General features: G+C 44.4%; 1 protein-coding gene across 1 annotated transcript; it reads right to left on the bottom strand.

Moving 5' to 3' along the window:
• Window positions 1–7,613: 7,613 nt before the first annotated feature.
• Window positions 7,614–15,481, bottom strand: OTP (orthopedia homeobox). Its single transcript, XM_073346198.2, has 3 exons — window positions 15,445–15,481; window positions 14,293–14,702; window positions 7,614–8,203 (listed from the first exon to the last, which is right to left on the bottom strand). Exons 1-3 carry the CDS (start codon window positions 15,479–15,481, stop codon window positions 7,673–7,675), a joined length of 978 nt encoding a protein of 325 aa, XP_073202299.1. The 3' UTR covers window positions 7,614–7,672.
• Between the last annotated feature and the right edge of the window lie 961 nt (window positions 15,482–16,442).

Genomic DNA, 16,442 nt, shown 5'->3' with positions numbered 1-16,442 from the left:
TCCAGGGGCTCCTGCTCCAACCCATCCCCATGATGGTCTGCCTCTTACAAGCATGACTGATCCCCTTAGTTATATATATATATATATATTAGCCTACATCCTGAGCAGCAACTTATACACACAAGGCATCCCATTGACTTCAATAAGGCTGCTTTTATGAATAAAGGTGAGCAGGATTTGACTCATGTCACTCCATTTTATAAACGTAAATCTATATTGCATGAAAGTGGCATATTGTACTATAGATTATTACATTATTTTTATATTTTAAGGGACAGGGAAAGAAGTTTTCTTGTAGCTTTTTAAATCTTCTTTCAAAGTTAGGAGTGTGCAGATATTTCTGTGAGCCTGACTCATGAGCACAAATATTAGACGCACCTGGGCAAATCCAGGTGCATGCACCTGGCCAATTAGGCACATCATTGCAACAGGGTAATGCAACTTTGTTCTAGTTTGGGTTTCTGAGAACAGAAGACTTGAGCTCTCCTCTCATGGTTTATGATGTTACCAAAACCCTCCAACCAATAATAGCCTTGCTTAATAGAGGCTAAATTCTGCCACTTTGATTTAAGATGAGTAGTCCATTGATTTCAGTGAGACTACTCACAGATGGCCTAATCCTTCACCATTGAATTCATTGGGAATTTTGGCATTGATTGAGTAGGAGCAGGATTGGACCCAGAATGGGACACTAATTGTGAGTAAAGATGGTAGAACTCGTCTCCTTAGAAGCAATAACATAGAGAAGGATAGCAATATAGTCAAATAGCATCTTGCCTCAGGTATGATGTAAGGCAGGAGGCCAAAGTGTCATGGTTAGAGTATCTAAGACATACTCTGATTACAAAATAATGAGCACAGCTGCCTTGAAATGTGGTCGTGGTGGTGTTTTTAGTACTTCTATTATTTACTATATTTCTACAATATTTGGTGTGTTTGCTTTTTATTCTGAAATATTTCTTTGACGACTTAACACAAAATGAACCTTAAAAGCTTATAAAGAAGCCACAGGATTGCAAAGCTGCCACCTATATTGCATTGAAGGGCAGCAACTTGGAACAAATAAAATGAAATATGTCTTTACAGGGTGCATTGTCAACTTGTGGAATTCACTGCCACAGGAGGTCATTCAGACAAATCCTGGGGTTCGTTTTGTACAAAGAACTAGATATACTATTCTGATCGCTAATGACATTTCCAGCTATGCAAGAGAAGTGTAATCAAATCTCATGCTTCAAGACAGACACTGATTGCCTGTGGGGGCTCAGGAAAGAATTTCAGTCTCATGGCCAGCATTCCACAATTAAGGTGAATTATGTCGTGCCCTCCTGCCACCACCCCATTTTTCCTTTGACTGCAGGAATGCCAAACTATATGGAACAACTGTGTAAGGTGGAATGGCAAATCCTGTGTTGCTGTCTTGGATTTCCTCCTCCTGAGTAGCAAATCCCCAGTGCTGATTTCAAAGCTTGAAAAGCATTGCTTTTGTTCTGAATTATTTCTTGGAGCACAAGCGTTGCTGAAAGAAGCAACATAAAAGGAAAATAAAGCTTTTAAACATCAAATATGGCCTGAGGCAGAGACAATTGACTGGCAAATAAGAGCAGCAACCTGCCACCCATACTGTTATACAATATCCTAGGTGGAAGTCAAAGGAGCCATTGTATGTGCCATGCTCTAGCAGTGAGCTGCCTGAAGACCTCCCCCCTGCAATCTATTCCTTCTAGGAGAAGAAGTAAACTTCACCAAGCCTTGTGAGTGGGGCCAATGCAAAGCTGAGGGGTGTCAGTGAACACACTGATCACTAGAGACAGAAAATAATAATGATTTATCCACTCATGGATCATGCTCATTGACCTCTTCAGCAGATTCTGGGCCTGTTCAGCCCCTCTGACTCCTATTGCTATTCTCCTGTTGATATCTCCTTCTGTTTGGTTCAAAATTAATGCAATGGTCTCCTGCCTCTGCCCCACTCTCCTGAACAATGGGCAGTGTGTGCCCCATGGAGCCACTGTGTGCTGCACTGACCAAATCCTGGTCACCTTACTCATAGGAATAGTGCCTCTGTAGTCATTGATTTTCTCTGTGGGTTTTCTGATGTGTGCATTTGATCAATTAGCATTTGGACCCTGGATTTTATCTATAGTATGGGCTGGCTACACACAAACATGCAGCAAAATATCTAAACTATAATCCTTGTTATTTCCATGCAAGTCTGTGTGTCAACATTCTTATTTCGGAATAAAATTAGCGAGATGTGGTCATTTTAGGAAACTGGATTAGTGAAAGGGGTGTAAATTTCTGAGCGGACCCTCCCTTGGGTCCCCATCCAGCAACCATTTACGTAGATCAATGGGACTACTCAACTACTTATAGTTAAGCAGGTGTTTCAATGTTTGCAGAATCAGGGCCTTCATTTGTTCTCTCTTTTTGTATATTTCAAATGTAATTTCATCATAGCTGTTGAACAGATTAAGAGAGGTCTGTGACATTGCAAAGGTATAGCTTATTGAGATTTCTCTTTCAGTTCCTTTTACAATATTGCATGTTTTACATTTTTCATATGGTTATGACACATTAGACAACAAAGAGGTTTTTGTTTTTCCTATCTTCTTTAAAAAAAAGAAAAGAAAAAAGCTGAGATGCTAAATCAGTCATATTTGCTGTAGTGACGGATCTGAGCTGCTTTAAGGTAATGCCAAACCGGAGGTGGTCCCCTTTATGTCAGTGCTTACTTTTTAAAAACTGGATCTTAATTCCTGCATTGGAAATGAAGATGAGTTAGCTATTAGCCCTCATATTAATAATTTAGAAAATACATGCCCAATCACTTGTGTTCTTTCAATTCCCACTGAACACAGCTGCAACCTGCATTAGGTGTTAGGGCGAACTGATATTTTTCAGATGAGATATTTGTGCTGAATTATTAGGGTAGTCTGTATTATAAAATTACTAATAAACATTGCTTCTGGCTCAATTTAGCCTGAACTCAGTGAACCTAGCCAATGGTGACAAATCAAAAACTCAGAAATACCCTATGAATGAATCTAACTAATCAAGAAACCCTGTAGGAAGTAGATGCCAGGATTAATGAGCCAGTGGTTTCACCGTGCCATGCTGTTATTTCTTCACATAAATGCTCTCAGATGAGATTACCTTTGTCATGAAAAGGAGAAGAGGAAGGTTACATACTTTCAGCTGACAGGTTAACTGCCATACCTCCATTACTGAAAGATACATTTTCATGTTCTGAGTTTTTTATTCTGAAAATGAAAATTTAAAGTCCACAACACAAATTAAAACACATTTTCATTTCTAGGAGCAGGTATCGTTGGTGCTAGTGCAATAATATAGTTTGTACTGCATGTTACCAGATACCGCAACTTGCCCAAACTTCCCCAACTGTTAATTATTGCTCAGTAAATTCAGTCTCCAGTAGAGCCAGTTCTGCCTTCCAGTTGGCTTTGAGGGGTGGAAGACAGTGTCAAAGCATTTAATCAAAAAAGTAAATGAAAGGTTCAACTGCATTAACAGTGTGTATATACATACCTTAGACATTAGACGTGCTGTTATGTATAAAGGGAAGTAAACCTGCTTAGATGTACCCTAGTATGGAAATGAATCCATAGCTGAATATCTGCATCTGCTTAGAGCCTCAGTGGATAAATAGCTGATCAAAGCTAAATCACATTTAAGGTGGGCAAATAAGACTAGTTTGTACAATCCGCAATCTGCTGTATTAGCTACTCAGTATATAATAGACTAATTATTATTCATCATAAATGTTCCTGTTCTATATGTATAGAATTCAGCCACTTTTCTGATCATTTTATTCAGTGGTGCTGGAAGAATTTTTATAGTGGAGGTGCTGAAGGCAGAAACCCTATATTTGGGTTGTTATTACTACTTCAAGCCAGGTAGTGTGGAAGCACCCCAAGCACCCGCAGTTCCAGCACCTATGATTTTATTTGACTGAAGCAAGGTTGTTGCTGGTGGGATGTAAAAATGGCCAATGTTGTTTAATTTTTATATTTCAATATCAAGCGGGAGAGATGTCTGGGAATAAAATCACTCACTTGCAGCCTGTAAACTGTATGACTGAAATTTGCACTTCCCTTCTTTTCATCCTGTTAAATATGTAAGTACATCAGCTTAAACATTTTATGTTGCAAAGCTTCAGCTAGTGCTAGCTGTATGTATAACTTCAAAAATCTTCAGGAGGCATAACATGAAGATCTATTGCCATGGAAACAAATATTATATCAAAATTGGATAAGGACAAAAAGCTTGGGTCATATCCAGAACAACGTTTCCATTAGAATATGAAGAAAACAATTTATATTTCGGAAAGATCATTAAATGGAAGGATCTTTGTAAGACATCTGCCACAGATTTGTAATTTTTCCATTAGTGTCAAGAGTTGGGCCTTTTGGGTTGGGTCTTCTCCCCACCCACCCCTCAATCTGGAGAACACATTTTCCCATACCATTAAAAAGCACATATTTTGAAGCTCTTGTATAGCACATTTGATTACATTCCTGATTCCTACATCATAAAGCTGTCTTGCACACAGCAGTATAAAGAAGCTGTAAAATTAACATGCTTGTAAACAACCTTCCATGCACTTTGGAAGAAAGGGTGTGAGGTTTACACTGATCTCCTAAACGGACGTTGAGACATGCAGGTGAGAATTAAAGGCCGAAGACTGGTAGGTGCTGGGATGTGGGTGAGATTTAAGCAAAAACAAAAAGACCCAGGACTGTACTGTGTTCAGCATGCACAACCACCTGCTTTTAAAAGGGTGACTATGGCGATACTGCCTGGGGCTACTGAGCTCTTATTAAATAGCATTCTTCGATAGCCACTACGTCTGGATTTTCATGTTGATAAGCCTAATTAATCAGAAATGCCAAGGGCCTGGCCACATCCTGCTCCTAGTGTGAGTGGGAAAATTCCCATTGACTGCACTGGAGCAGGACTTCAGAGCAAAAGCCTCTTTATAATTGAAAACGCCCATTTAAAAGGAGGAGAAAACTCCATCACGTCTTGGCGTGTAATCGCTGCCCGGGGGCAGTGGCGCTTTTAAGGACATTATGATGTGGGGTGGCCAATGGAGGACAAGTCTCTTGCCTCCGGCTGGGGGATGTTGTAGGACACCGATGGCGCAGCATGTTCCATTTGATCAGGTTTACCCCAGGCGCTAGTACCGCATGTAAACGGGAGTAACGTGTTGAGCATGGTGTGCCCTGGAGAGCCACCACTCAGAAGTGATGTCTTAACTGGCTTGACATCTAGGGTAGCAGGATTCTGCCAAGGGGCTCAGCGTGTCACCCCAGTAGACTCACTCCTGCTTTGGAGCGTAATTTATCCTCCTTTTATTTCTCTTTGAAATTAAATGTACATGTGTAATATGCACTTCGGAGCAAGCAAGGACCCTTCTGCGTCTGACTATGCGTTGGGCACTCTCAGGTGTGTAATTAAGAGGGGTGTAATTGATGTACAGGAGGAAACGATCGTAGTGAATCACATTTTAAAAATCACTGTATGATGCTTGACAACATCCTGTACTTTTCCTAAGACAAAGTTAGCACAGAAGTAAAAGGCGTGGTTTCTCTTCCGTGCGCTTAGCCAAGTGCCAGGAGTGCACTCATTTCACGTTTCAGAGTAACAGCCCTGTTAGTCTGTCTTTGCAAAAAGAAAAGGAGTACTTGGGGCACCTTAGAGACTAACCAATTTATTTGAGCATAAGCTTTCGTGAGCTACAGCTCACTTCATCGGATGTTATGTCAAATAAATTGGCTAGTCTCTAAGGTGCCCCAAGTCCTCCTTTTCTCATTTCACGTGTGGCAAGAAGATCTCTCTTCCAGTTTCATTTCTCCTCCCTACAACTTTTTCCGGCCGGGGGAGAGGAGACCAGCCACCACCGTCCAGCCAGTCCTTCGCCGAACCCCAAGACTCCGTGCCCACATTAGCCATTGTCTTTGGCTGTGGAAACTGTTAATTCCTTTTTGGCTGAAAATCAAAGGACGTGGCACGTTCTACCCACAGGCAAACCTCCCGCCTCCGCGAGGGCTGCAGGATTCGCTCCGTGCTTAACTATTTATTCTACTTAACCCTATGTGGCCCCAACACGCCTTATCTGAAACGGATCAGTAAGAAAGGGAGACCTGTTAATGTCGTCATTTCGTGCCCGGTCCCGTGCACATAGGCACTGGGTTTGTGTGTCCTTGGCTGCCTCACACCTTCCCATCCTAGCCTCGACAACAGGCCAATCGTGCTTTAGCACACCCTGTCGCTTACTTCTAGTCTCCTTTCCCCCCTCCTTCCGCTGTGTTATTTGTAAGGGCACTTTCTGTTTCTTGGAGTTGAAAGGTCAATTACGCACAAAGATTAACAAAAGTTTATTAATCATGAAGTATTAAAATTGTAATAAATGAAATACTTCAATGCAAAGTTCAAGCAAGCAAATCATTCCCAAAATCATTGAATTTTAAATTAAGGGGGGGGTCTTTTTTTTTTCCTGTGGGTTAAGAGACCGCTTATATCTCACAGCCCACACCAAAACCCATAATTCTTCATATCACATACTGAAAATGATTTTATTTATCCATTTACATTAACTTGTTATAAACTTGTCCGGAAAAGTCAAATAATATTCTTTATATTAGCTCAAACATTTATTAAGAAACCCAAAATTCAATAAATAAGCACAGACAATAAGTTAAAACAGATCACAAACCGACCAGTATGTAACAAGAATGCTTTATCTACACAAAACATCCTATTTCACATTGTTTGTTCATTCTTCCAAATAGCATCTGTTCTCTGGGATTGGATTGGACCAGCACATGCAGAAAAGAGCTGATTGCGTTCTCTGTACAAAGTTTGGCAGGGTTGACTGAGAGAGACTGTCCATGTGCACCAGGCCCTTGCCACTGAGCTTGCAGGGCCAGTGGCAACAGGAGAGGATGCAATAGAGACAACAGCAACAAAATAAAAATAAAAAAGGTGACAGGTTTGCAACTAAATCGATCAAGAAATCAAAGGTCCAGAAAAGGGAAGTGCTTCCCCCCCACACACACACACAGCTTTTTACAAAAGGAAATATGACTTTGATTTTTGTTCTCACTTATAAATGCTTTATCAAAATGGGTTCAATTTCCTCTTTATTTCTCTCATCACTTCATTAATCTTGCCCAGTCCCCCCCGCACCCCCAAGCCAGTGCTGCCCGTTAGGAAACCTTCTGACCAAAAAGCCCTGCAATATTTGTTGTTGGGGTTGTTATTGTTGTGCTTTAAAAACAAATGGATCTCTTGGCAAAGCCCAAGAGCTGTCTGGGTGGGTGGGGAAGGGAGACAAGGGACAAATTAAAACGAGATCCCAAATGCCCAGTGAGTCCCTTCGTGTGTGGATGTGAAGACACAAGGCCCTGGTCATTGTGTCTCCTCCTGGGAACACAGGCCTGGGGGCTGGGGGCGTGTGGGCGGGGGGGGGGCGCCGGGGGGTATTTCTCTGCCCACAAACCAGTCCATTGGTGTCTGATTTCAGATCCTGAGTCGACTCCCTGGTAAGTAAGTCGGGGGCGCGGGGGCGGGGGCTGAGGGGTGGGGGGGACGCGATCCGCAGCGGGGGCGAGGGCGGCGGCCGGGCGAGGGCCAGGCGGCGCTGCCATTAGGTGAAGCTCATGGAGACTGTGTGCTCCAGCGCTTTGCGGCGGAGGGAGGCGATGCTGGTTCCCCGCCACACGTCGCTGCTGTCCGGGGAGCTGCAGAGCTGCGGCGAGCCCGTCACGTTGCTGGGGCCGGGCAGCGAGGCGGGCACCATGCCGGGGAAGGCGGGCTGGTAGAGGTGCGACTGCAGGCCGGCGCCGTTGGAGCCCGCCAGGCTGTTGGACAGGCCCATGGAGTTGGGCGGCGGCCCCGCCGCCAGGCTGCACTGGGACAGCGACTGCGCCATGGCCTGCTGGCGGCCCAGCGCCGGCGGCAGCGGCAGCTGCGAGACGCCCGGCATGGCGGCCGCGGCCCAGCGCGTGTCGTTGGCGTGGAAGGAGCACAGGCTGTCGCCCATGGCGGCGGCGGCGGCCGCGGCGGCCGAGGGGAACTGCGGCAGGCCCGGCGTGGGCAGCAGCGTGCCCGGCGCCCGGAACACGTTCGTGGTCTTCTTGCGCTTCTTCCACTTGGCCCGCCGGTTCTGGAACCAGACCTGCCGGACACGGGGTGGGGGAGAGAGCGAGAGAGGCGGGTTAGGGACCGTGCGCCGCGGGGCAGGGAGAGCTGCCCGGCCCCCCGGTCTGTGCCGGCCTTGCCCGGGACCCCAGGCCCACAGCTCGGCCCAGAGATCCCACCGCGGCCAGCTGAGAGCACGGGGCCCGCTGTGCTCGGCGCGGGGCAAGCCCACAGGCAGGCGCTGGCTCATCTGAGAAGAGAAGTGACAGGAAGGGTGGGGCCAAAGGATGCGATCCAATCTAGAGGCTGGATCTCCACTGTATAGTGCTTGTTCTGTGGCAATTATGCGTATCATGTATCGCTTCCATAGCCTTGTGGCTGCATATATGGGGCTAGAATCGTAGAAGTGTAGGACTAGAAGGGACCTCAGTAGGTCATCTAGGCCAGGCCTCTGCACTCAACGCAGGACTGAGTGATAAGTGTACATGCAGCCATAAGATGCACACATAAGAAATATATCCGAGAAAGATACGTCCTTATATACATCATTCCTACATCCTACCCAATATGCGTTACACACGTGTCCATCTATAGGGTGTACACACACATTTGTATGTATATACATACGCTTATGAACGCACTGTATATGTATGTACAGCCTACACCACATAGGCATAAATACTCCCTCTTTCCACTGAAAGTATAAACCGGGGATTTAAAACTTGGAAAAAGACGTCCTTATTTTGACTCCTCAAAGACACAACAAGACACACAATTTGCACCAAGAAAAATAGTTTGGTTATAAGCGAAATAGATCTGATGACAATAATATACTTTGGAACACCATTGAGTCACATTCTGGTTTGTGTAGCCTTGATAACCTGTATTTGCACCAATAATGGTTGGTGCTTAAGCATTTAAATACAGAATTCCACCTGCGTATGCCAAATTCAAATGGATCTTTGGTGACTGTTTCTTTGGTTGGGGGGGGGGGGGGGGAATCTGTTTCCAGTTGCCCTGCTCTGTATTAGCCCTCAGATCTACTGTTTGCAGAGAATGACAAGAATCCTGAGCTTGAGGGCCTTATCCCTTTCTCAACAGCCAGGTTCTTCTCATCTGTGGAGTGAACGTAAATTTATCTTTCCGACGTTGCAAATTAATGTAGGCCAAGTTCAAAGCTTTCTTACACTAGTTGTCAATAAAATTTAATTTTGCTTTGACAAACCCAAGGCTCTTTTGCAATGAGCTATATTTGACTGATTAAATACACTTCAGCCCTGCGTAGGGGGCTTACATTTTAGTTCTTAATAATGGCAAAGAGAATCTCTGATCTTTGGGTTATTTGTCTACAAATGTCAAAACAAAGAAGACGAAACAGAAGTTTCCTATTAGATCATTGTCTAAACCGTGTTGCCTTGGCAATAATCTCTTAACATTTTCAGATACTCATTTTGATGTGCTAGTTAATCAGCTGGGTTTTCATCTCCTTCAGCCCGCTGGTGAACTGATACGTGATAGTGATACCTGCGCTTTACACTTCTTCATTCTCCAGTCAGCCATTTAACCCAGTGTTTTGTTTATTAATCAGGCCAAACCCGGCTGGTTTTACTCACTGGGAGTCAATGGAACGTGATTTGGCCAGATGCAAATGACCTGGTCTATATTTTGGGGGATTTTACAAATGTGCAATATAAATTAGAGCCCAGGATGTGACAACTGCTTACCTAGGATCAGCGCCTGTCTCAGTCAGATAATTCATTACTTATTGCACAGCCAAAAATCCCTCCCGCGTGCACTACAATTGGACTATTCGGAATGGTTTTGTACTATAGATTTCTATTCCATTGAAATAGCATTGAGACGATTCTTTTACAGGAAAGCTAGTTAGAGCAGTAGGTTTACTCCCTCATCCCTCCCCAATTCTCGCTCCGCTCCCTTCCCCGCCACCTGACATGGTTTTTATTGTCTCCCTCCCTGGCCTTTATTCCCTCGCATTGTCTCTCCTGGTTTTGTGCTCTGTAGTCACAGCTCCGCTGTCGCCCCACAAGTTGCCGTGTGACTGCTTAATAAAGCTGCAGGAATGTATATAATGAAAGGGCTCAATGTCTCTGTCCCAGGATTGAGCTGTCTGCAGCCACCTTCACTCATAACGAGGCGAATTTGTGTAAAATAGGCCGGGCTAAAAAATAAATAAATAAGGAAGCACCGACCCTGTGCTGCTGACCCTGCTTGCGCTCGCGTCTGAATTCTTATAAAAACGTCTGTGTGATTGGAACATGAGTTTCGATCTTTGACTCCGAATTGTTTCTCCACTAACGCTTGGTGGCTGGACCGTCAGCAAGCAGCACTCAAACCCGGCCAGATTCTTTGATTCGGAGTGAATAGACTGACAGGTTTCATTGCACTGTCAAAGGACAATACTTGGGATGTTGTAAGAGGGGAAATCAGCGAATCCACTTGAATTCCTGATTATTACTATTCTGGACCCTAGAACCTGCTGGAGTTTATCGTTTAATATTATATACTTAGACGGAGAAATATGGTCGGCCATTAGCGGAAATGAACAGCTGTTAAGGAACTAAATGTTATATGAATAATCGAAAAATCGTGTTCAATTATGTTTTAGGGTAATAGTTAAATTGCGGCTACAAAATCTTTTATGTTTCATGGTTTACTGGTGTTGTAAAGAATCTCCATCAGGTCTGATCGCCTCACTTCATAGCTATAGTGCATATGCTTTTAAAATGTGAATGTTTCCAGTTGAAAACTAGTGCATGACAGATTAAAACGTGGAGAAAACCTGAGGGAGATTTTGAAAATGCACACATGACAACTCTGGAAATATATTAACCACAGGCATTGGGCAACTCTGGAGTATGTTTAAAATGCAACTAGCCCCTGAAAATTATTAATACAACAGTGAGGATCTAATGGAGGTTGGAAGCTAAAAATCTACTTTGATATCTGCTGTTACAGTAATATAGACATACTGTAAATGTATTTTAAAATATATAGCCCGTTTAATTCCCCAGCAATAAATGTGTTAGAAATAGAGAGAGAAGAGGAGAGAATCTTACATTTTATTTTTTTCAAGAGCCAAACCTTTATGAAGATCTCATTGGAATCTAGCGGATGATTAATGTGAAGATTTGGTAGGAAATCTGGAGAGCTGTATTAAAGCTCAGATCTCAGGTTCATTTCGATCAGCCAGCCGTGAACTCTGGGCCGAATTCATTACACTTTAATAGTGCTGGGAGAGGAAGAAAATGCAATTTCTCATTCCATTAGAAAACTAGAAAATACTCTCAGCTTGTCCCCTATTAAGATGTGGCAGGTGACAGGACCATTGTGGGGGACACGGTCAATGGAATTACACCACATTATTTGTGTTCGTATAAAATATTGAAAGGCAAGGCTGACTGTGCAGAAGTTATTTCACTGATTTGGTTTTTATGTAAATAAAATATTGAAAGTTAATTAATCCATGCTAGAGACTAATGATTATGCTTATTATATTGCATTTGATCGCGTAATTTGCATGATTCTCGCATTGCTGCTTAATAAGCCATTCCGGGTTATAAATAATTCTGAAATTGGTTTCTAATAATGGCATGCTATAAAAAAAACGGGTTTATTACACAAGCCTGAAAAGCAGAGCGATATCAGACATGGAATTGGGTTCCCTTATAAGCACCAGTCCTTTAATAATTATTTAGCTGTATAATATACATTAAATATAGCTCTAAAATGAGGAAAGAGGCAATTTATTCTAGCATTTGAAACACATAAAAACATATACAGCCGCTATAAATTAACTGTTTAGATAATTTCTTAGTCAATGTGGTGCCCACATACTGCAAGGAATATGTAGACAATCTGTTAACCATAAAGAATACTATGAAGTACTCATATAAGAACATAAACCAATTACTATTTAATTTAAATTTGGTCAAGGAGCAATGATACAGTGAATTGTGAAGTAAATACATTTTACATAAATTATTTTTGCATTACATTACATGTTAATCATTTTGAAGTGTTAATTAAGAAGGTTATGTTGATCTGATTACTTTTTAAACTGTAGAACATTATTGCAAAAAATATTTAAATTGCCACTCTATTAAACTGTTTTTATCAGCAGTCTAGTGCTATTATCGTTGGTTCAGGATTATGCTGAGGCCATTAAAACACGTTATCTTTCTTCCAACGAATTTCTTTGATGTGCTTTTGGAAAATAACTATTTCCATTATATATTTTATATTTTACTTCATTTACCACACTCCTAATATTGAAATTGGTATCATTAACCTTTGGGAAACCCAATAAAGTTTAATCGTCCACGTTTTCTTTTTTCATAAAGGCAGTTGTCCAGTTATATTTTATTTGTGAATCTAATTTCTATTTTAATTTAAACTAATTATCATCATGTGTCGGTTTTATACAATGGTTTTACTTTTTAAAACAAATGTGTGTGTGTTCTGGTTCACGAACACAGTCAGTTTCTGGTTATGAAACGTTCATTTCGTTTTTTAAATATCTTTTGTCTTTTTTGGGGGGGGGCGTGGGGACTTGGCTTGCGGTGAGAATTTTTGGAGACGAACACTGTTAAAGTGAAAATGCGTTCATAGTGTCACCACACCACATATAGTTAAAGTATTTTCAATGTGCATAATTCGTCTAAGAGTCTCACACAAAATTTCCCAGAACAAAAGTTTAGGTTTAAAGGCGTTATTTGTAATAGTCTGTTGCTTTTATCCCTCTCACCTACTTTTAAGTTCTGCCTAAAATGGTTTGAATAAACTGTTTGCGGTATGTCAAAAATATATATAATAAAATAATCTGAAGGCAATGTTCTTGATATTTAAGCTACTTAGTTCTAGTGCTGTCTTCCGTGATTACTCAGTTATTTAAAGCAAGTATTAAATAAACTTAAACTCAAATTGTTGTGCTCACAGAAATTCCTTTTAAACCTAAAATTAAAAATGTAACATATTGTTAAAATTCGATTCATATGTATAGAAGGTTGGTTGAGCTATGAAATATTTCAGGCAAGCTGGCATAAAATTCTAGGGAAAACATTGCCGCAGATTTCAGTGGGAGATCTTCAGGACCTTGGACAGTTTACACTACTACATTAGATTCGTCGTACAACCAATTCAGTGCTAACAACGATAAAAGAAGCAGGAACATATTAGGAGCATACGCTTATTGTAAACATTTCAGGAGACACAAACATGTGAGTAATGGAACAGTCTCTAAATTTGCAATCGTTTTCCAAGTGTTCAGTGCTGCTTTCCACTGGAATTCAACCTTTCCCCCAAATCCAAGAAAATGCCCCTTCAGATTTACATTACACTTTGAAATTATTTTAGCTCACTGGTAATATTTCACATGCTCATTAGTAAACAGGCAGCTCGGCTACAAGTATTAAAAAATTAAACAGAAAACTAGTCACAGCAAATACTTGATCTGTGTCTTTGGTTTTGTTTGTTTTGGGGTCTCTTTTTGATCGATCGATCGTTCCTTCAGCGATCAATTGTACAGTGTGAGGGTGTTCACTGGAGGTAGCTAAATTCAAAACCAGCTCAGAAAACATACCATTTTACGACGGAGAACTATGCCACGCACTACACTGCTAATGATTTTTTCTCCCTAACGGGGATTGGCTCAGTCGTTTGTGCCGAAATATGTGGGCTGCTTAATAGCTGATATTCAACTGTTGCGTTCACACTGATGCCGATAATCCCTTTCTTACACCAGATGGGTGTTTCAAAAATTCCTCGCGGCTTTCAAATGTAATTTTGTTTGGCATATTTTGTAAAAGGCTGGTCACCAAGCGCCGGCTCTGGGTGGGTTTATTATTATTTATGTTATGGGTTAGGCGGTGATCATTTGAGCTGTCTCACTAGACGGTGTGACCGGGGAATTACAAACCAGCCTGTTCTCTGTTAAGCCCACAAGGGAAAGCCTAAAGGAGGGATGTGAACACAAAAGAGAGCTGTGGGGCAGGAGCCCTGCGAGCTGTGGTGGCTACAGGTAGCGAGCGCAAGGGCGCTCGGGGGTGGGGATGGGGGGGGGTGACGGAGGGATCCGGGAGGTTTGGGCCCGGAAGCAGCTGCTCATACCTGGACCCGGGACTCGGTGAGGCCGATCCTCAGGGCCAGCTCCTCCCTCATGAAGATGTCCGGGTAATGGGTCTTGGCGAAGCTCCTTTCCAGCTCGTTAAGCTGCGCCGGGGTGAAGCGGGTCCGGTGCCGTTTCTGTTTCTGCTGCCCCTGCTGCTGTCCCGTTTGATTGGGGTTCTGCCCGCCCGGCTGCCCCTGCTGCTTATCGGGGTCTTTGGCGCTGACTGCCAGGGAGGCCGGGTTGGAGCCCACCGTGGTGATGTCCTCCCCGGGCAGGAGGGTGGCCCCTTCCACCGTGTCCGAGTTGGGAGCCATGTCTCCCGGGTGCCCCCCCGGGTCAGAGGCCCCTACGCCCAGCCGGCACTTCACCGCCTCCCGGTGTCCCAGCAGCTCGGCTGCATCTTTCATTCCTGCGGAGGCAAAGCGGCGGCGGTCACTCCCCTGCAGCCAGGTAGGCGGCCCCCGCGCGGCTCCCGCTTGTGTCCGGCGGCCAAGTTTGCTGAGCGGCGAGCCCCAGCCATGGAGCCCCCGCAGCCCCCTTCGCCCAGCCCCAGCCCCGGCCCTCCGCGCCGCGTCACACGCTCAACTCCAGCCGGCAGGAAACTTTCCAGCGCTTCCTCCTGCGCCAGGCGCCGGCTCCGGCCCGTCTGTGGGGCCTGACCCGGCGGGGCCTCCCCAGGCACTGGGGCTGGGGGGGGGAGTTTAGTGGGTTTATTTTGTTTGCCGGCTGGGCCGACAAACCCAACCCGCCTCCTCGCGGGTGGCTTCGCCTCCCTGTCAGATCCGGACCAACTCAATCCGATTTTGTCCCGTCGTAAAGAAAAAAAAAAATAAATTCAAAATCACAAATATTGGGATAATCTGCCCTAAAAGGGAGAGACCTGGGGAGGGAAAGAGACACGAGAAGCCCACAGCTGGGGCTGGATCTCCATAGCCCAGCGACTTTTTTTTCCTAAAAGACGCCGGTAAATCAAATTAAACTTTAATACAGCACAATTACTTTTAAAGAAATTAGCCCATTTAGAGCGCATTAAGGTAAACCAAGGAACAAATTGTCAATTTCCTGCTCTGGCTTCTTCCTTCGCCGCTGCCGGGGGGCGAGAAAGATGCTGGGGGAAAAAGAAAAAAAAAAACAAAACCAAAAAAACTCACCGAGTCGGGCGTCCAGGAGGTCGGCGTGAGACAGCATCGCGCACCGCTCCAGGGCGAAGGCTGTTCCCCCCCAAATTGTAGCGGTTTAAGTTATTTAAAATAGATATAAGATATAGATATATATAGATCGCCTAAATGAAAGAAAATTCGGTGTGTGGTTAAAAAGGGGGTCTCTTGCATTATAATGTCCTTTAGAGAGACGGGGAGGTGCTTAACACTTCAATGAACCCGTGAGCAGCTCGGCGAAGGGACCAATCAGGAGGGCAGGCTGCAAATGTCAGCAAGCCCGGCGAGTCCCCACTCCGCCCGCCCGCCTGCAGCCTCCGCACCGCCAGCCCCGCATCCCCCCCGGCGGCAGCAGCGGCAGCCCGGGGCCTTCTCGCTGTGTCTCCCGCGCGCGCTTAGTTCTCCTCCCGCCGCCCGTTTGTCGCTCTCTTCCTTCTCCTGGCCAGGCGTGACTTTACCGCTGCCCCTGCTCAGATCTGCCCCTGGGCAAGGGTCTTGGGGGGTGTCCCGCGGCGCCTTCCAACCCAAGCACAAGGAGTGTGCACGGGCCCGCTTGGGAGCCTGGCGAGCAGGCTCTCCCGGACCAGGGGGCTTCCTCACTCCTTGTTTGGGGTTGGCTTGTGCTTTGTGTGTCAACTTTCACGCTGCAGATCGGCTGGGAGGTTCAGGATCTTTGCGGGGCAGTGGCGGGTAGTGGGAGAGCTCCCTGTCATTTGTAATACAGCGTAAATCGTTTATTCCCGCCGTTCTTGGGGGCTGAAAGACAACGAGGAATAAAGTGATCCGAGTTCCTAATGAAACTTACACACGCTCTGTTTTGCTCTCCCGTCGTCCCTGTCCCCCGTCCCCCCCAAGGGGATCTGGATGCGCTTCTCTCCGGGCTAAATGTTTGTGTGAAAGAGAAAACATTGCACGGAGATTGAAAAGCCCTTCAACGTGTTGGGTTAAAGTTTCTAAGCTTGGCCAGAAACGCAGTTTAAGGCGGTAAATAA

This window comes from Lepidochelys kempii, chromosome 5 (genome assembly GCF_965140285.1).
Source record: "Lepidochelys kempii isolate rLepKem1 chromosome 5, rLepKem1.hap1, whole genome shotgun sequence".
Classification (NCBI taxonomy): domain Eukaryota; kingdom Metazoa; phylum Chordata; order Testudines; family Cheloniidae; genus Lepidochelys; species Lepidochelys kempii.
Note: the sequence above shows the minus strand (reverse complement) of the source record. Positions and strands in the feature narration are given on the sequence as shown.

What these genes read in the sequence shown, in the direction of transcription:
- OTP (XM_073346198.2), bottom strand. Translation starts at nt 15,481, where the DNA reads ATGCTGTCTCACGCCGACCTCCTGGACGCCCGACTCG. An exon ending in CCTCCTGGACGCCCGACTCG is followed by an intron (nt 14,703 to 15,444) that starts GTGAGTTTTTTT and finishes TTGCCTCCGCAG; the next exon opens with GAATGAAAGATGCAGCCGAG. An exon ending in TCACCGAGTCCCGGGTCCAG is followed by an intron (nt 8,204 to 14,292) that starts GTATGAGCAGCT and finishes CGTGTCCGGCAG; the next exon opens with GTCTGGTTCCAGAACCGGCG.